General features: G+C 49.3%; 1 protein-coding gene across 1 annotated transcript in view; it reads left to right on the forward strand.

Moving 5' to 3' along the window:
- The first annotated feature begins 1,192 nt into the window (after positions 1–1,192).
- The window catches only part of LOC116941101 (angiotensin-converting enzyme), a 33,498-nt gene continuing 14,652 nt past the window's right edge, over positions 1,193–20,038 (forward strand). The window contains exons 1-13 of the mRNA XM_032951728.2: positions 1,193–2,190; positions 5,179–5,343; positions 5,946–6,045; positions 7,845–7,988; positions 10,041–10,232; positions 11,243–11,340; positions 11,640–11,812; positions 12,841–13,067; positions 14,875–15,019; positions 15,950–16,048; positions 16,791–16,913; positions 17,584–17,789; positions 19,548–19,684. Of these exons, the coding sequence (XP_032807619.2) occupies positions 1,966–2,190; positions 5,179–5,343; positions 5,946–6,045; positions 7,845–7,988; positions 10,041–10,232; positions 11,243–11,340; positions 11,640–11,812; positions 12,841–13,067; positions 14,875–15,019; positions 15,950–16,048; positions 16,791–16,913; positions 17,584–17,789; positions 19,548–19,684 (2,034 nt within the window). The 5' untranslated portion in view covers positions 1,193–1,965. The remainder of the gene's footprint in view (positions 2,191–5,178; positions 5,344–5,945; positions 6,046–7,844; positions 7,989–10,040; positions 10,233–11,242; positions 11,341–11,639; positions 11,813–12,840; positions 13,068–14,874; positions 15,020–15,949; positions 16,049–16,790; positions 16,914–17,583; positions 17,790–19,547; positions 19,685–20,038) is intronic.

A 20,038-nucleotide genomic window follows, 5' to 3' on the forward strand; every position in this document is an offset into this window, starting at 1 on the left:
TATTTGGGGCATAAAATATTGACTATTTTTACTTTTCTTGCTACAATTGTGTCCCCCGCATAGCGATATATCTATGTCTGTATTATCGTACGATAACCCCGTTTCTGGTACAAAAGGCCAAGTCGCGTTCCACCAATATAAATCAGCTTCAAGTGAATACAATCCGTGTATTTATTGACTCGTTCATGCGCACATTGTAACCACACGCACACCAAATTAAAATAAACAAGATGACGGTTGCCCGGCTGGGTACACAAAAGAGAAGCGGTGGTTGTCCCATCCCTGATCGGTATGGGGGCTTTAACCCCTCTAAGAACATCGAGCTCCCCCCCCCCCACCCCCAGTTCAGCCTGAAAGACCAGGAAAGGCGTCATCACGACTCTCGTTTCTGCAGCTTTGTGCCACCCAACTCCCTGATGCCGTGGCTACATGAAGTGGAGCACGAGGGGCACGCGTGTCACGCAGGGTCGCGCCGCAGTCAACGGCCACACGTGCCGCACAGACACAGGGTCACTTTGCGTGCCCCTGTGTATGAGCACCAAGACAGGATGCGGTTTAATTCAAAACAATATTGCAGCCGACATCGCCGCTTTATACACAAATGTCATTCATTGCATAACCTTTGCAAAAATGGAAAAGTCGTTTCACCGCCTTGCTTGCATTGTACGTTTTGTAACGAGGAGGGGGAGCTTTACTCAGTCCCAAGATTATTGGGTTTTTTTTTTTTAAAGGGGGTGCTGCTGTATTGGAATGTTTGGCCAATTCTTCAAAATGAGAGTTTGGCTTCATGTGTAGTGCAGGGAAATGGGGAACAGGGAGCAAACAACACAGACGCACACGGGGGCCGGGCAGCTTCACTCAGCGCTGCAATCCTCAAGTCGCCTCGCAGCCCCACGCCTGCGACACCCGGAAAGCCCGAGTGATCAACCCGTCCGAGCATAAATCAGGCTCAAACCTGCTTAACTTCCGAGATCCGATGAGATCGGACGCATTCGCGGTGATTAGGCGTCACTTTGTTCCGTGCTGTTTCCTTTGCACGTGTTTCCACACTCGCACGATTTCAATCAGGCCCTATCGAAGTCGGAACAATAGACGGAGCCGTGCTAAATATCGTCGTGAGTGTGTGTGTGGGGGGGGGGGGAGATGACTTGTGAGGCACGCCTGAAGCCAGAGGTTGACATTTCTCCGACGTCACAGAGTGCAACAACGCTCCGCGCTCGGCTCGTGTTCCGTGCGTCGTTCACATCGCGACAGATCGAGAGACGCGAAGCGCGCAGACTTATCGAGATTTACGCAAACCAAAGCTAATTAATCGACAACGCCGCGCTACGGCAATAACAGATGAATGTATACATCGGTAGGCTGACCTTTCTGTGACCCTTCTTCGGAGCAGAGGGGACGTGCGGGTGGGGGTGTGTGCAGAAGGATTGACTGTATTTAGTTGGAGATCGCACTTTTCACTGCGGGGGCCCCGAACCCGAGACATATAGAGTTGAGAAACCGAGCATCTCAATTTGATCACGACGAGGACTCAACGTACATCATCAGTGACATCATAGTGCGGCGCACACGTGCACACGCGTATGCGACGCACACACTCGCACGGAGCGAACAGCGCAAATCTGTAACGACTTGACACGCACTCTGGACTCGTAAAACGCAGCAAAATGAGCACCGGCAATGCAGTATAGGCACATTTTTATCGCCCAGAGATCCGACAGCGCCATAAAGATAGGCGATAATCCACGAGATCGCGCCTTTGGAGCTGCGAGTAAAGGTCAAACCGAGCGCGTCTCCCCCTCTACACGCGCGCCGTTATATATTTATTTGCCTCCTTAAGGCGAGACGCGCCACTCCACTCGGTTCACACGCTGCCCTCCCCTCCACACTCTCGAAGCAAGCGTATCCACGCCGGTGATCCCTAGCTTCCTCGTCACTCTGGAGAGAGGGGGGGGTTGTGTGTCAATGATGTCCCTCGCCCGGGTCCTGCCGCTCCTGGTGGGGCTGGCGACCGCGAGTCGCGCCGCACTGGATTTCGGGCTCCTTCCCGGCGACTATTCCCGGGATGAGACGGGCGCAGAGCAATTCCTCGCCGATTACAACGACACGGCCGAGGGGGTGCTGTACGAGAGCGTGCTGGCTAGCTGGAACTACAACACCAACATCACAGAAGAGAATCAAAACCTGCAGGTGAGGGAGGGCGCACGGGCGTATCCGAGAGGTGGGGGGGGGGGGGGGGGGTCCCGGCCGGTGTAACGGTGCGAGTGTGTGTGATGGTGCGCGAATGTGTGAGGATTTATGAAGTGATGGCCATCCCACAAACTCTCCCTGTGCACCGTTCCGGCCTTAATAGGTACTTGCTAACAGCATTTACCCCCAACATGCTATCTGGCTACAATGGGGAGCTTTGCTATGTTTTTGTAAGTTTAAGTGTGTGCATGTGCAGCTGTGCGTGTGTCCAAGCGTGGTTGTGTGCCTGTACCTCTTGAGTGTGTAGGGGGTAATACCTGGTGCGGTGCGTAAAAAACATCGTCACTTGAGAGACAAAGGTGGCCGGGTGTGGTGCTGGCCACCGACCCCATTGTGTGCCGTTCCAGCCTTCAGAGGTGCTCACTCGCAGCACTTGCCCCAACAGTCTGTTAAAGGCTATACGGGGGATCTTTGCAGGGGGTTTGCTGATACACGTGCGATCGCTTTCTTTCAAGAGCGCTTCGGAAACTTTTCAACTGCTCTGGTGCATGTTACCAATGCCGCACTAACATTTCCAAACGACAGCACAGTGCGTTGTTTTTTATTTCACGAACGGCGCCTGTGCACACCGAGAAGCCCACATTAGGAAACACCACGCATTTCTGATAATTCCCGCGCACTGCTCGACTTTTAGGATCCTCCCCCCTCCATCGTCGCTATTTCCACCTTATTATCACCTTTGCTGAATTCAAGAAAAGTGTCAACTCTTGTTTGTTATAATTTTAATAAATGCTGTTTGTTCCTGGCTGCTTGGCGTGTTGTCCCCTGGGTTCAGAAACTGTGGGCAGTGACGTGGCCCCTTCCGGCAGGTATCGCGTTTGCTGCTCGTCGCAGAGATTCGCGGTGCGATTCCAGTGGCCGCCCTGGTTATTAACTGCGTATCAAACCGTAAACATACGTGCCGTCTGCTTCACGGTTGACGTTAAAGATCGTGTGACGTAATTCGTAAAAAGTGCCGGGATAACCTGGGTCCAAATTTTCCGAAATTGAAAGAAGAAAATGCTCGCAAATTACTCCATTGGAATTTGCGTAGTAATCGTCGCCCACGACTGGGCAAACTTGGCAGGAAGGGGCATTTGGACGCCGAAAGAGCGGCGGGAAAGTTTCCACGTCCGCAACCTCCACCAACGTGTGCCTCAGTCTCTTTTTGGCAATAACACGATTGGACTGCGCCCTTTGCAGTGACCCTGATGCACAAGCAGGAGGCTTCGTGTTGAGAAACTGAGAGGCACTGTTGAACTTGTTATTCAAGAACCCTGAGGATTGTCAAGAGCCCGCTTTATGCCGCAGACATTTTGACAAGATCACGTTGCTTGTGGTTTATTTACAATAATGTAAATGTCCTTGATGGGGAAAAAAACCCAGATTTCAACACATCTTAATGTCCAACATATTTCGGTATTTACACGACCCCCCTCCCTCCCCGGATATTTTTTTTTTCCACCAGGGACATACAGTACATATATTCATTTCCCATATGATGTCTTTTTCCTGCTAACGTTCATAACAAATGAATCTTCCTTAAAACAAAGGCCTATATCCATGCATTCTCAACTAAAATCTTAATTGTGAAACAGTTGCTCGTTTTTCTTTCAGTGTAGTTTAACTTTTACATTCCAACTGTTTGGTCTTTACGAATGTAGCACCTAACCCAAACACATTACCTGACCCTAATCCGTTACTGGGGGAGATGTTAACTACCTCGCCTGGTGTGCAGGTCGTGGGTTCGATCCTGACCCTGACGCCTGTATATTTAGAGTTTGCATGTTCTCCCTATGGACGTGTGGATTTTTTTCCGAGTCCTATAGTTTTCCCCCACCACATTCAGAAACATGCGTTAAGAGTATGTGGCTTCTATATATTTCCACATGATAAGACATTTTATTAAGCCATCATTTGTGGCCAGGTCGCTTCTGAAAAAAAGTTATATAGCTCAGTGGGCCTTTCCTGCTACAATAAAGTTTAGTTTAAGCGAGAACACATTCTTGATGGAACCAATATTCGTTTACACGGGTATTACATAGTTAATGTGAAAACGTGTTTATTTGAATGATTATAATAAATGATCAATTAATACAATCTTGGAATGGCTTAAGAACGTTTAATTACCAGTTCCCTCTGAGGTAGAATCATAACTTATTGTTTTAATGACCAATGTTGGAGACACCATTGTTCAGTTGGGCCATATTGCTATATTTGGGAACAACATTCGCCAGAGTTGCCTGTATGGTGTCCAGCTCCTCCAGCTGTTGCACCCAGATTCCACGGGGGACAGCTGTGAGGGCTCTACCAGTCCAAACAGGGCTTGACCCTGCCACCCGTACGCTCAGCGTGAGGTCGGCCATGGGTGGGTGAGTTGAGCGGTAGATTCGACCAGATAACAGGCTTTAAGCACGAAAGGTTTTTTTTTCAGGGGAGTTGTTTTTAGCGTTCATTCATTTTGCTTTACGAGCAAAACCCCACCGTAAAAAAAGACGAGGCACCGTTTCCCAGTCCCTTTCGAGTCAGCGCTCACATGGTCCCCCACTGTGACGGGCCCTCTCAGGGCGAGTCTCCGCTATCCAATTACGCCGTGACTGCTAAAAGGGCGGCGCACTGTGTAAACAGTATGAGAAATACGATAAGATGATTTTGCGCGTTCCTGACATGGCAGCCGCCTTACAATGGCGTATTTCGCCAGTTGCGCTTCATGTGCCATACATTAGGCAGGGTGTAAGCTGTAGACGTGTTCATGTGAGCAGAGTAGGCAGATTTACAGGAATAGGCCAGGAAATGTGCCAATCTCAGCGTGATACATGCAACGTGAAGTTCCCTGTAACTTCCCTAAATTCTGCACTTTATTATACAAAAATAAGAGTGTTAACGTTTTTTGTAATTTCATTATGGAACGAAGGACTTCTGCTGTGTGTGCCACACGTGTCGTTTTAGGTGGCGGCAAGTTTGAAGGAGCAGGAGTTCACGGAAGCTTGGGGGCAGAAGGCCAAGGATCTCTTCGGTAACATCTCCCATGGGTTCAATGAAACGAATAAACGTTTACTTGAACAAATCAGCATTCTGGGCAGCGCCAACCTCGACATCACAGAAAGAGAAGAGGTAATGTTCCCACAGGCACGGAGGAGATGCGTTCCAGTGTCCAGTGTTGTACATAGAGTGGACTCAAGAAACCCTTAGGAAAATTGACTCGTAAGGTGGAACTATAAACATTAGACATCTGGATGTCTTCATTGTGTCATGTTCATGTACAAACAAGAACATACATTAACACGTTACATTTACGAAGAATGCAATCTTTGCAATGATTTATGTATGTTTAACAATAGTATTATGTTTACCCCTTTTTAAAAATGTAAGACCTCAGAAACTATAATGCTGTAACAAAAAATCCATGAAGCATTCGCCAAAGTTCAGCTGCAACGATCAACGATCGAAAAGTTTCAAATTCATCGACAGCACTTTTCCGACGACGTTATTTGATAGGTGAGCTCGTATCGAATAATTCATATTGCGTGCAGATTGCTGGACTTTACATTGAGCGCGAGTCGGCCGTTCAACCCACGGTTTGCCCTGGTGTACGAGTAGCACAGAGGCGCGTATTGTTTACGGCTCGTGGCGGCGGTGGTGATACGATTACAAGGTCTACTGCGGCACATTCGTGCCTACGTGTGCGCGTTATCGTTGCGCGTTGTGGCTCACAGTACAATCGACTGCTATCTGATATGGACGCGATCTACAGCACGGGCAAAGTGTGCAAACCCGGGCAGACAAGCGGGACAGACTGCGCACCCTTGGATCCAAGTAAGAGCGGCATTTCCCAACATCACTGGTGCTGTTAACAGAAAATCAAAGGTTACATTGCCACGCGCACACATACATTAGCATACGTTTCTGCTATGCTTTCAACAATAAGATAACTGACAAGGTCATTCAACGCCTGCCTTAGTCAGATCCCCATGCCTTACCACTCGGTACTGGCTCCACGGCCTGCGGCGGTAACAGCAAGACGTATAAAGATGCCCCGTATAGTCTTAACAACAGAGCGAGACGCACCTATGAAGGCCGGCACCACGCTCGGCCGCTTTTGTTTCCCTAGTGGCGATGTTTAAACATCTCACCAGGTCCTCATTTGAGGCTGAGTCGACCTAGGGGAGGCCCAGGACCGGTTCAGATAATCGTCACTGGTGTTGGCCGTGAGCGGGAATCGAACCCGGGTCGCCGGGTTCGTAGCGCAGCGTAGCGCTAACTGCTACACTACCGCTCCCCACTATACTCACACTCGCACAATGCTGTCAACGACACATGGCAGTATGGGGGTGGGGGTGGAAGTCAGAAAATGATGGTTACAATAATTATTACTACTGTGTGCCAAATTCAATGTTTGGGAAGACTTACTCTTGCATAATGAGCCGATAAAAGTGCCAACAAGATGACTCATTATTCCAAAAAGGGAGCTGCAGTGCCAATCAAGCCTCATATTCGGAAAAAATATAATGTAATACGACTATGTTATGGGAGCCTGGGGCGAGAAAGTAAATGTTACTTAGATGTGCACATTGAAGTGACGTACAGAATCACTGGAGGACTGGAATAATGCAATCTCTATTCATCTCTCAAAATAAAACTCACATTAAATGTAAAGCATTTCCTCAAAATAAATGCAGTACTCTAATAGCATTATGACCAAATCGCCCACAATGCACCAAAACTTTTCAGGGTCCCCGAAGCTCAGCTGAGTTGAGCCTGGACGTGCTTGGATGGCTGACCAGTGCCCAGCAGACGCTTCCGCTCCTCTATGGGCAGCAGAAGGCAGTTAAACTTGATCCTATGCAGTATACATGCACAATGTATTAACATACGGCTGTTATTAATGTTTAGCACTGGGCACCTTCACCGTGTGGGTTAATTACCTACGGCCGCCGGCACATCAAGGCCCTGTTCTAGGCAGTCTCACCATAGTCAACGTTGCCATTGCAAAGGCAGCTGTAATTTTTATTCAGCTTTCCTTGGTTGATTGAAGAGTCATCGTTTTCTCAACCGCGCTGTAGTTTCGACAGTGGGTGTTCGTGATATAACAACGCTTGCCGTGCAAGGGTTGTCCACCAGTTAGCAGCAGGTAGAGCGCCCCTCTGTCACTCTCTACCGGGGCAGGGCATGCAACTGGTACAGGTTACAGGTCACTAAGGTCACAATGCACAGGTGCGAAGGGATTTAAATATACACACATGCGTACACACATCGCATGTGCAGGCCTCAAGCCAGCGGCGGGCGTTAGTAACGCATTTGCTTCGCGTTGTGTCACCGATGGCGCCGACATTCCCCGCACACTTTTCTCCCGCGAACTATCCATGCCGCAGCCTGTAACCCAGAGCCAGGAACTGCTGCCCTCGTGCATGGAACACGCGCACGCTTCTTCGAGCACACCCCCGAGCGAAATCGAATAGGACCTTTACGAATGCAACAAAAAAGATGTTACGAAGTTAAGACAGAATTTCCGCGTCACTCAAATGAACGGTGCCACCCAGCCGCCCTCAACCCATCCACATCACCCCATGACCCGCGGCCGCTGTTGCATTGTGCCGCGGCCGGTTGGTGTGCAGCCATCACGGACATCCTGGCGACGTCACGGAGCTACAAGAAACTGCTCTACTACTGGGAGGGCTGGCACAACGTGGTGGGCCGGCCACTCCACAGCAAGTACGCTCGCTTCGTCGAGCTCAGCAACGCCGCCTCGCAGCTCGACGGTACGGCGCGCGACCTACGCATGCCCCCCCCCCGCCCCTCCCCACCCCCCACATCTGCGGTGGCTCCAGCCTTTCCCCGGCACTAAACAAAAAAAATGTAAACTATTTATTTATTTGACCAGGCAAGGCCGACTGAGATGTGTAGCTCTTTTTCAGAAGCGACCTGGCGATCACAAATGATAGTCCAACGAAGTGTGGCTCATAATCGTGTGGGAATAAAGAGCAGCCAAACTACTCTATAAACGCGTGACGTTGATTCTGAACGTGGAGGGGAAACCTGGAGGATCCGGCGAAAAATCCACCCGACAACGGGGAGAATATGCGAACTACAAATATACAGGCGTCAGGGTCGGGATCAAACCCACGACCTCCTGCGTACCAGGCGAGAGAGTTGACATCTTGCCACCGCGGGGCATTTGGGGGAGAGGGGCGGGGGAATCTTTGACTCATTGGGGGACGGGGGGTGGTGCTACGCAGAAATATTGTTTGGGAGCGTCACTCATAACTTAATATATTATAGGATGGGCAAAGTAAGTGACCTAAGAATGACAGGTAAGTGAAATAATTTAGTGATCAATCTTTATTTTACGTGCCAATATCATCCTCAATAAAGTAGACATCGATTAAAGTTAGTTTCAGAGTGTTATTAGAATCACGAGCAGTTTTTTTTATTTATTTTATGAGCATCTACGTTTGAGCTAATATTTGAGCACACCTTTACATATGTTCTATGAATGCGGGGCGCCTTGAGCCACGTGGGAGACCTACGCTTTTTTCCTTTGGGGCCTCTGCCAAGCAGCACCACTGGGCTAGAGGCAGAAGCTTCTGCACGCGATGGCGTTTGGGAAGCAGCCAAAAACACCGCCACCTGGATTCACTGTCGTGCCAAGAGTCTCCCCTCCTCCCCTTTACAACAGGCAAACCCGCAGCTCTGGTGCCGTATTATTGCCAAGAACTGGGGTAGGCGAATTTAAGACCGGGGTGGCTTTTGCTTTGAAAGGTCACACACTACGCTATTATTGGTCACGGAATCCTCTGCTGTCTGCTGGTAGAGTGGAATAAGTTAGAAGATGGCGTGCGACTCCTGGTTACAGCCACTGTGAAAGATATGGTGGATGTGGTGTGTCGGGTGGGGAACTATTTTCCACAGAACCGACCGCTACGCTGACACAGCTGAAACTGAGCCCCGACTGTTATCACTTCATGGCGATATTTGTCTGACTCCGTTTCATGCATAGTCCAGCACCCATTCGCTTTGTTACATCAACTGGGACACGTGGCAGTACAGCACAGCAATGTATGTTGTACAAACCCACCTGCAACACATAAGCAGGACCGAAACTAACAGAAAGAAATGACTCTTAAAACAACATCGTTGTTCGTATTCATTAATTACAAGAGGTCACAACCGTCAAAATGAGTTTATTTGCAAGACGAAATCGAGAGGGTAATTCACAGGACACGAGGCTGTAACTTGCTCAGTTTAACAGTTTTCACAATAACTTGCAGGCGTTATTGAGGGCCAAATGACGCTCTTGCTGAGGCTTCGAGGCATCCATAAAGGTTAACAATGCGTGTGGAGGATTTATGATCATCACTTACTGTAGTCCATTGCTTTCTCCTTTGGGTTGTTGCCCCCCTTGCATTGGCACGTAAACATCGTGTGAAGCATTCTTCGCTTTGCCAAGGTTCCAGGTTTAACTGGGGGTATAACGAGTTCCCTGATAGCTCTACGATCTCTCATAGCGCTCGTACGAAGTTGCTCATGGCTCTTAAGCATGGGCCAACTTCTCCGGCCCAGTCACTCTCTCAGCCTTTCGTCGTCGCTGTTCGTGAGCACGGTGGAATCACGGGGATGCGGCTCGGGGAAAAAAAATGAACCAGTAATTGGTCTCAAATAGAGGAGATAAATGCGATGTCGTCACTTGTGTGCCAATCAGGTGTGAAGGCCAGAGGGAGGGGGGTTAAGGTATGCATATAAATGACAATGAATATCCATCACGGGTTGGCGGCATCGACCTCCTCCACCACCACCACCACCAACCCGGGCAGACTTTGCGGACACGGGGGAATACTGGCGCTCATGGTACGAGTCGGCCACCTTCCGCGATGACCTGGAGCGCATCTACGAGGAGCTGAAGCCGCTCTACCTCAACCTGCACGCGTACGTGCGGCGCAAGCTGCACCAGCACTACGGGGAGAAGTTCGTCAACCTCAAGGGGCCCATCCCCGCTCACCTGCTCGGTGAGCTCGCGACCCGGCACTCTCGCACACAAGCACAAAGGTCTCCCATCTAGCCCTGCATAGGCTGCCGTTGGCAAGCGGTGCTGGCGACCACCCTTTGGCACGCCCGACACCACGCCCGGCCACCTTAATCTGATGTTTACGAACTGCAGCAGGTAACTCATTTAAGGTGGGGGGAGACACAAGTTCAGTTGGGATGTCGCTCGCCACTGATGTTAGCCTTAGCCAGGAATTGGAGTGAGGTCACTGGGTTCATAGCTCATGGTCTAGCCTGCTGCTGCCCAGCCACTGCCCACACGTACGCACAGATATACTCAAGGCCGTGCACACTCACCACAAAGATAAAGATCCCCCATATAGCCTTAACAGACTGTTGGGGCAAGTGCTGTTAGCAAGCACCTGTGAAGGATGGCACGGTACTCTAAGAGGTGGATGGCCAGCACCACGCCCGGCCGCCTTTGTATCCCTAGTAGCGATGTTTACACATAGCACCAGATACTCATTTGAGGCTGAGTCGACCTAGGGGAGGCCCAGGAACGGTTCAGATAATCGTCACTGACGTTGGCCGTGAGCAGGAATTGAACCCGGGTCGCCAGCTTCGTAGCGCAGCGCGCTAACCGCTACACTACCACTCCCCATGCACACGATTAAATGTAATTAATAAATTTGATTACTTTATATTACATTTACATAATAAAAAAATTAAAATATATTTTGTATTAATCATTTTTATATGAATACAGTATTTTTGGGTTGTGGAACAAATCATCTGAGTTTCCATTATTTCTTATGGGGAAATTCGCTTTGATATGCGAGTGCTTTGGATTACGAGCACGTTTCCGGCACGAATTATGCCCGCAATCCAAGGTTTCACTGTACCTTGTAAACGTGCTTGCACTAATAAGTCGCTATGTACGGTGCGAAAGAAGTTCAACATAATTGCTAGATTATAGATGTGAATGTGGAGCTTGTATTCTCCTGCACTGTGTCCTTACTTCCTACCTCTTAAGGCAACATGTGGTCCCAGCAGTGGAATAACATCTTTGACATGGTGGTCCCCTACCCCGGCAAGACCAGCGTGGACGTTACAGACACCATGGTGGAACAGGTACGGCGTGCCTCTTCGCCACAACCAACGTTCGCGTGCTCAGCGACAGAGCGAGTGGCTCGCAATTGTGAAAGGCTGTCGAGTTCAAATCCTGGTCAGGGGTTGAAACCGGGCCCCATAATCCCTCTGGGGTCGAGAAAAACGAGTACTACTTTGTGGGCAAGTCAACAGTGGTTGTCTTGTGAAGAGACTAGCCCAGTCATAGGAATGAGGAATTTCCACCACTGGCTCAGTGCTCACTGCCTCAGTGCTCATTTGTGTACTCAAGCCTCTCTTTGCATGCGTTTATTGCTGCTCAGGGATGGAACGCCACTCACATGTTCCGCACCTCCGAGGATTTCTTCAAAGACCTGGGCCTCTTGGAGATGCCTCCTGAGTTCTGGAGTGGCTCCATGCTGGAGAAGCCAGCGGACGGTCGCGAGGTCGTGTGTCACGCCTCCGCCTGGGACTTCTACAACCGCAAGGACTTCCGGTGAGCACACGGCAAGACCGCTGCTGTTCCAGTCTGCAAGAGGATTCACACTGCACACACCCATGCAGGTTACATTGACACGTCGCGTCTAGGTGTTGGTGCGGATATATGCTTGATGTTAACTTGCAGCCCTAAATCAGTAATGTTTTTAAGTAGTTCTTTTCAGAATCCAAATCTTTATTGAACCTGTAGAAATCCGATGAGCTATGAAGCTCTTTTTCAAAGATGTCCGGTAGTCACAATGTCTAGTAGATCTCACATCAATGTCGCTTTGGAAATAATTGCTCATGATTTGTAACAGTGTTTTGCATCAATGCATTTTCTAAACATTTTCTACATTCACACTAGAGGCGATGATGATAATGGCAATTACACATTTACAATTGTTACTTCACAATAACATGATAAACTTACAAAATACTGTATATATGCTCACGTATACACATACCTGTCAACCCCTTATCAGTGCCTACCTTATTACAGGCCAATTCAGACCTTATTGTTCACCCCGTGGCCTTATAAATCTCACCGTTCATCTACAAAGTCCCATCACAAGAGAGAAACACAAAAAAATAGATAACATCATAACAATGTGCCCGTATTGAAACGGCTGTACGCCATATGGACCTTACAACTCAATCTCCCTGTACAAAAATACGGCGTAAATCGTATGGGTTTTTAGCTGTGTATGCATTTGTTGAGAGTCCATTTCAGCAGATAAACTCCTGGTCCAGCCTGATATCTCATTTTACCAATTGCCAGCGCCATGCCCCTCACTGCCCCCTCCTGCCACCACCCCGAACTGACTGCTGCGCACGTGTCTCTCGCTTGACACGAACGCGACGCAGCGATCCCTCACGGAGACAACGTCGGTCGCAGAGCTCACAAAAACATTTATCGTGGCGTCGTTTGTGAACGCCTTCTACCCGGCGCATCCTAGAGCGGCGCGTACACAGAGGTTCATGCGGACTGCTACTGACCGCGTCAATTTGAGGACCAGTTGAAATGGTTTATTCACACCTCTGCAGGATCAAGCAGTGCACCATACCAACGATGGAGCAGCTCTTCACGGTGCACCACGAGATGGGCCACATCGAGTACTATCTGCAGTACAAGGACCAGCACGTGTCCTTCCGTGGCGGCGCCAACCCCGGCTTCCATGAGGCCATCGGCGATGTGCTTTCCCTCTCCGTGTCCACGCCCACACACCTGAAGACCATCGGCCTACTGGGCCCCGACTATGTCGGGGACAAAGGCACGTATGCACGCACGCACGGTACCACAGAGACACTTCCAATGCACGCAATACTTATAATAAACCAGGCCTCCCTTGATTAACACACTCTTCATTTAATTGGCCTCTTACCCAGTAATAGGTAGGGCTTAATTGCAGCCTGGTCTGTGCCGGTCAGTGACGCGCAAGCATATTTCAGAAGCCAGCGCAGTGCGTCAAGTAGACCTCCCGCTTTGGCTGCGGCTGCAGGTCACAGCCTGCTCCGTTCTGCAGCAACCCCAAACAATATTCATCAAGTCATTAAGCCCTGATTCCAATTAAAAGCCACCTACTGCTTCTACCACAACCAGAACCTCCCCCCCCCCTATTGCTGGCACCTACACAAGCCGTACAGCACCACCCCTCAAAAGCGATCGGATCACCCAAATGCAGCCGTTGGATAATGATCGAGATTCCTTGGTGCCTCGAAAGCAGTGGGGGTGGGGTTGGTCAGGCCCCGTGTGTCCTGTCTCCAGGGGAGACCTGTGATGTCCTTATGTAATTGAAAAGTTTAGTATTCCGATTTTTTTTTAAGAACAAAAGGAAAAATTAGTGAAGCCGATGCCTTTATTAAAATGTAAATTGAGCTCCGTGAGGGAGAAGGCAAAGCAGCTGGAGCCATCAATCACACACCTACGTGTTTTTCAGCAGAGGCACCAGGGCAGTGTTGTGAGAGATATCTGGAGCGTCCGTGAATGGCAAACATCGTGACGTCTCACAACGCCAACGAGCAAATGTACAATCTGCCCAACTCCGCCTTAATTTCTCGGGAACAAATTTAAATAAATTATGCGCAGGCATTGATTTCCGAAGCAAACTGACGTATGCACCGATATCTCGTGACGTTGTGAAACTTTTCATATGGAATACTAAATTAAAGTAAAGGGTTTTGGAACAACATTATGAAAACCGCATAATTGGTCACAGTCCTTTCCACTCTACCCCAAATACGTATGAAGCTTCCATGCCGCCGTCCCTGCCATGTTATGGTACCTGTGGTATATACCTGTGGTATAAGTGGGGGGGGGGGATGCAGGACTACATCGGTGGTTCAGATACCTCCGATGTTAGCCGTGGCCGGGAATGGAACGCGTAGTTGCTCGCTGAGAACTCCCCTAACACTGTCCAAAATGCAATGTACTTCTCCCCATACGTGATCCTACTTTCACATCGAACGTTGCCCTGCAATGGCTTCATTGCAGTGTCACAAAAATATACAAAGATTACCCGTATAGTTTTAAAAAGACTGTTGGGGCAAGTGCTGTTAGCGAGCACCTGTGAAGTCCAGAACCAGGTACTAACTTAAGGCTGAACTGACCTAGGGGAGGCCGAGGACCGGTTCAGATAATCATCACTATATTTTGTGGTCGTGAGCCGGAATTGAACTCGGGTCGCCGGGTTCGTAGCGCAGCGTGATAACCGCTCTCCAGTGTCACACAGATGCACACACTTTGCTGCTCATGTTCATAGTTTCATCCGAATCAAGATGCCATCGTGGCCAAAGCCGCTGATTCCAGCACCACCCCTCGCCAACATTGCCTACCCTCCTCCAGATCCTGCAACAGCTGCCACGCAGTAGTCACGTGACCTCAAAAGATCTTGACCCTGATATTCTGCCACCATCAGGGGTAAGGTCGTAATCATAGTTAGGATGAGGGTGAACATTTCTTCCCGTTGATTACATATATTCAATCTGCTATCTGATCGGTACGGTGCCTGTTCGTGTTTGGTGAGCGAGTTGATCACGGTAAAGCCATGGTGCCCTCGCCCTTTAACCGACCGACCACAGAGAGTGACATCAACTACCTGATGAAGATGGCACTGGAAAAGATCGCCTTCCTGCCCTTTGGCTACCTCATCGACCTGTGGCGGTGGGACGTCTTTAGCGGGAAGACCCCTCCCGAGCGCTACAACCAGGACTGGTGGTATCTCAGGTGAGATTCACTCCGGTGTGTTTTCCCCTCCACATTTAGTTAGAAACGTGCGTTTGAGGATATTTGGCTACTGCTATGAATTCCCACGTGATAAACCACTTCGTTGAGCTGTCATTTGTGGCCAGGTGGCTTGTGAAAACTAACTAAATAGCTCAGTGGGTCTTACCTGGTAAAATAACAAAAATGGTTTAAAATAGTTTCAAATTCACTCACCTCCTCCCACCCCACAAGGTCTCGTGTATCAGCTGAGATTTGAACCCTGCAGTTTTTAGGTTACGGTCACCAGCAGAACTCAAATAATATTTGCATGACATTTCAGAGGAGGATCCTCTTCTTGGAAAAGTGTAGCCTGCACTCTGAGTGTCGGTCCACACTCCCAGACCCACGTGGGCTGCACGCTGGAGTCTCTTGAGTGTCGGTCCACACTTCCAGACCCACGTGGGCTGCACGCTGGAGTCTCTGAGTGTCAGTCCACACTCCCAGACCCACGTGGGCTGCACGCTGGGGTCTCTGAGTGTCAGTCCACACTCCCAGACCCACGTGGGCTGCACGCTGGGGTCTCTGAGTGTCAGTCCACACTCCCAGACCCACGTGGCCTGCACGCTGGAGCCTGCGGGGCTCACAAGGCGAGCGTTTGATTCCGAGGCATAAGGGTCCGTGGTTACGACACTGCATTCACTTATCTCCATTTCAAAAGAGACATCTTACAACAACTGGCTCTCATGTGGTTATAAATAAACATGATCGTGCATAAATAATGTATAGGTCAGCACATTAAACATTAATTGAAGTTGATTCAAAAAATATATATTTTACAACAACGCTTTCTCGGTTGCCCGAGGCTTTTTTGCATTTCTAAAACATGTGCTTGAAAAGCGCGGGTCAAAGGGCACTGCTGCGATGGTGTTTATTGGCGCGTTGCTCTCACAGGACCAAGTACCAGGGGATCTGTCCCGGCGTCCCCAGGAAGAGCACGGACTTTGATGCCGGTGCCAAGTTCCACATCCCCGGAAACACGCCCTACATCAGGTGCAGCAGCTCCTCCACACCGCTGTGGGCAGACAGGCCTAACGCGCACTGACACGCTCATCATCGTTGTTGTTACCAGCCACGTGCGATCCGCTGCTGGATGGAAACCTCCCGAAACTCCTGCCATCTCTCATGATCAAGTGACTTCCTGCTCGAATGGGCATCGAGGCATTGGTGCTCATCTCCCGTTTATAGCCCTGGGCCACTGATGGGAATTGCGCATTCCGATGACAAGGGTGTGTCAATGCATTTGACAGCTGCTGTTTTACAGCCTCAGAAGGTGAATACGCTCACGACTACGATTTTAATTTATGGGCTAATTGGCCAGGCTATGATCCCCGACTTGTAATCGGTACGCGTCTCAAGTTACAACCGCCTTCATCGTTTGGCCCGATGTGTGTGTGTGAGCGCACGTGTCGAGAGGGGTGGTGTAGTGGCGGTGAGCGCGCCGCGCTACGAACCCGACAACCTCAGTTCGATTCCCACTTATGGCCAACACCAGCGACGGTTATCTAAACCGGTCCTGGGCCTCCCCTAGGTTGACTCAGCCTCAAATGAGTACCTGGTGCGGTGTGTAGTAAACATCGCCACTGGGGTGACAAAGGCGGCCGGGCGTGGTGCTGGCCACCCACCCCCTCGTGTGCCGTGCCGGCCTTCATAGGCGCTCCTCGCTAACAGCACTTGCCCCAACAGTCTGTTATAGGCTATCTGGGGGATCTTTGTTTTTTTTGTGTGACTGAAGGTACTTTGTGAGCTTCATCATCCAGTTCCAGTTTCAAAAGGCGCTGTGCACGGCTGCCCAGGACAAGGGGCCCCTGTATAAGTGCGACATCGACAAGAATCAGGCCGCGGGCAATCTCCTTCGGTGAGGGTCCAGCACGGGCAACAGGGAACGCAGCTGCAGCCTCCCTCTGGAGGTCGACCCCGCGTGGTGACCTTGACGATGATTTTGCTCAAAGCCTGGCGGCATAAACCATCATCACACGGACTTTCCGCAGCAGCAGCAGCGGCTTTTGGCTGGCCGTCAAACAAAGACGGTGGTCACCGCGTTGGGCGCTTTCAGATGCGTTTCTGGAGCTATGCACCCAAAAATCTAGATTGAAAACGAATTTCTTTAGAACTGCTTTTTGTGCTTAGTTTGTTGTCCTTCCTACGCATGGTTGGCTCCATACGCTGCGAAATTAATAAGTCTAACGTACGTACATATGTACATACATACAACTCGAGGGAGGCATGACACAGTCAATGTTAAGAAAACCATAATCGAATAGTAAACTCTAAACACAATGGGTGACTATACGGTTGTCTCGGAGGAGTACCCATACTTTACCCCACCACCCACAACATGCCGATCGACCACTGCTGGGAGGACAGAGGCTGCCCATTAAATAAATTGAACCTTTATATGCAACAAATACCTCTTAAAAATATTTATTCTAACATCCATGCTTGATGCTGGAACTGATGAATCGATGTGTCGTTCCACCCCGGGCGATCAACTCTCGCGCGCACGCGCACACGCATGTGCTCCGCAGGAAGGCCATGCAGATGGGCTCCAGCCGCCCGTGGACAGAGGTGATGAAGGAAATGACGGGCACGGACAAAATGAGCGCCCTGCCGCTCATCGAGTACTTCAAGCCCGTCATCGACTGGCTCGAGAAGGAAAACGTCAACGAGACGCTGGGCTGGCCCGAATTTGCGTGGGTGCCGCCGGTGCCGGATGACTACCCCGGGAATCTGGGTGCGCCCCGAGCATGGCAACACACGGCGACACGCGGGGAGACACTTAGCGACACGCGGCGACACACGCTGCCGCACGTAGGCCGCCAACAATTTCGATTCCCAGCCACGGCCAACGTTGACGAGCGATACCAGAAGCAGCCCTGCCGGTTCCCGACTCCCACTTCACCGATCCACGCTCACTGGCGTGGTGGAGAATGGTCGTAAAAATCCCAACCGGCGTGGCGTTGGTGTTTTGAGAATGGCAGGGAGTCTTTAAAATATATTGTTTTTATTTAGTTTGCTTATTAATGTTTAATTCATAATGTGGACTCAAACATCGTGTCGGGATGATGTCAAGCAGAGCTATAGCCCTCCACCACCAGACACAGCCAAACATCCCGAGTTGTCACGTGGCCAAATGTACCGCTTGATTATATTTTTCAGCAAACCGGTTACGTTGAAAAGCAAGCACATTTTTGACAATGTTATACTTCGGCATTGCCCTGGAGATTTTGCCCAGCCTCATCAGGTGTTTGCAACAGCTACAAAATAAAACAAAGATGTCAATCATTTTTTTTCTATGTTACCAATTTGTTCAACAGGAATAATGTGACATCATCTGGTGAAAGCCTCCAGGCAGAATGATTGATGGTCGTGTAGTTCATATTTTAGAAAATCCCCAAGCAGCATCATTACCTTTTTTTTTGGTTGCTTGATACGCCTTCAGCAAGCGGTTCCAAAGTAATTTCACGAAGGTCAGTGCACACATCTGACCGCTTATGCTCGCCGCAAAACAAAAATGTTAGATTGGACTTGTAACGTGAACATTTTTTAAAGATCTAAATAACAAGAGGTGTGTTTAACACGTAGGCTTTCGCGACCAATATGATCCATATGAGGTTTCTTTGGTTAGAGGTTTTTTGGGTAAGAGGCTCACTTGTGATGACATCACATCTATCCCTCTATTTAAGAATGAAACAGGATTTCTCCACAAATATGGCTGTCGCCTGGTGATGCTAGTTGTAATTACTGGCGAAACGTCGTACTCGGATTGTAAATATTGTGGATATACTCTCCAACACACCGGTGTGCTGTATTAGTAACGAACTGGCATGTTCTGTTTACGTCACAACCCTTACTAATTGGCTGTGTCTGGTGGTGGCAGGTTTAACCACACATTTATATTTATGAGATCTAACCCAAAAAAACCCCTCTTATAGATAACAAGAGGTGTCTCAGTAACTCAGAAGTCAGAGCGTTGAGCTGGCACTTTACGAGATCCTGAGTTTGAATCTGGGCACCTGCCCAAGGTTATAATGGGTTCCCGAGCGTAGAGAGTTGATGGTTTCACCCGGCTCGCAGATGCCAATTCGGTTTTCACTTAATTTTTGCTAAATTCCAGCTCAGTATAAGAAATGTGGGTTTGATTGCCGGGCGATAAACAATCTCATAGCAGATTGTACGGTTTAAAGAAGCCACATGTTGTTGTTTTTTTCCTCTCCTATGAAAAATCTTTTTGGGAGAAATTATCTTACGCGATGAGTGTAATGCCGTGCGATATTTCCAAATGTATTCAACGTCTGATCGAGTGATGCCAATCGCACAGTTGGAACACATTAAGGGGTGAAAAAAGATGAAAAATGTGTTAAACAAATAATCGCAATTACAAGGAAATCCACATAACTGACCTGTGTGCATAAATGGCAATTAGAAAACCTTATCACTCTTTTTCACGGGAGAAAGCATGACCGTTATTGTGCTTAATTTCTGCTCGCAGATAAAATCACCGATGAGACCCAAGCGATAGCTCTGTTGGAGGAGTACAACACCACCGCAGAGAAATATTGGTCGGAGTACAACGAGGCGTCATGGACCTACAACACCGACATCACAGAGGAGCACGACAAGCTGGTGGTGAGGCTTTCCAGCTCATGCCACGCATGTGTCTCAGTGTCGGGCACTTTGGTCTCCCGGCGCCGGGCCGTGGGGCCGCACTTGCTCGCACGCAGCCTCCGACGATGATGACGACGACAATGATGATGGGATACCATGTTGCACGTTGAGATAACATCCGTCATGTAATGGCACAATTAGGTCCAAATGCGGATGGCCATTATCTTGGTGGAACTGTGAAAAACAATATGGCGATTATAAAGTGTACCATGTTATTACGAAGCGTCTATTTTCTGACGTGCACCATAACCTCTTACATCTCGGTGTCAAATTGTAGGAACAGCATTTTGTATAGTTCAGGCTGAAATGAATCAC

This window comes from Petromyzon marinus, chromosome 10 (assembly GCF_048934315.1).
Source record: "Petromyzon marinus isolate PM22_M1 ecotype Great Lakes invasive population chromosome 10, UKy_Petmar_22M1.pri1.0, whole genome shotgun sequence".
Classification (NCBI taxonomy): domain Eukaryota; kingdom Metazoa; phylum Chordata; class Hyperoartia; order Petromyzontiformes; family Petromyzontidae; genus Petromyzon; species Petromyzon marinus.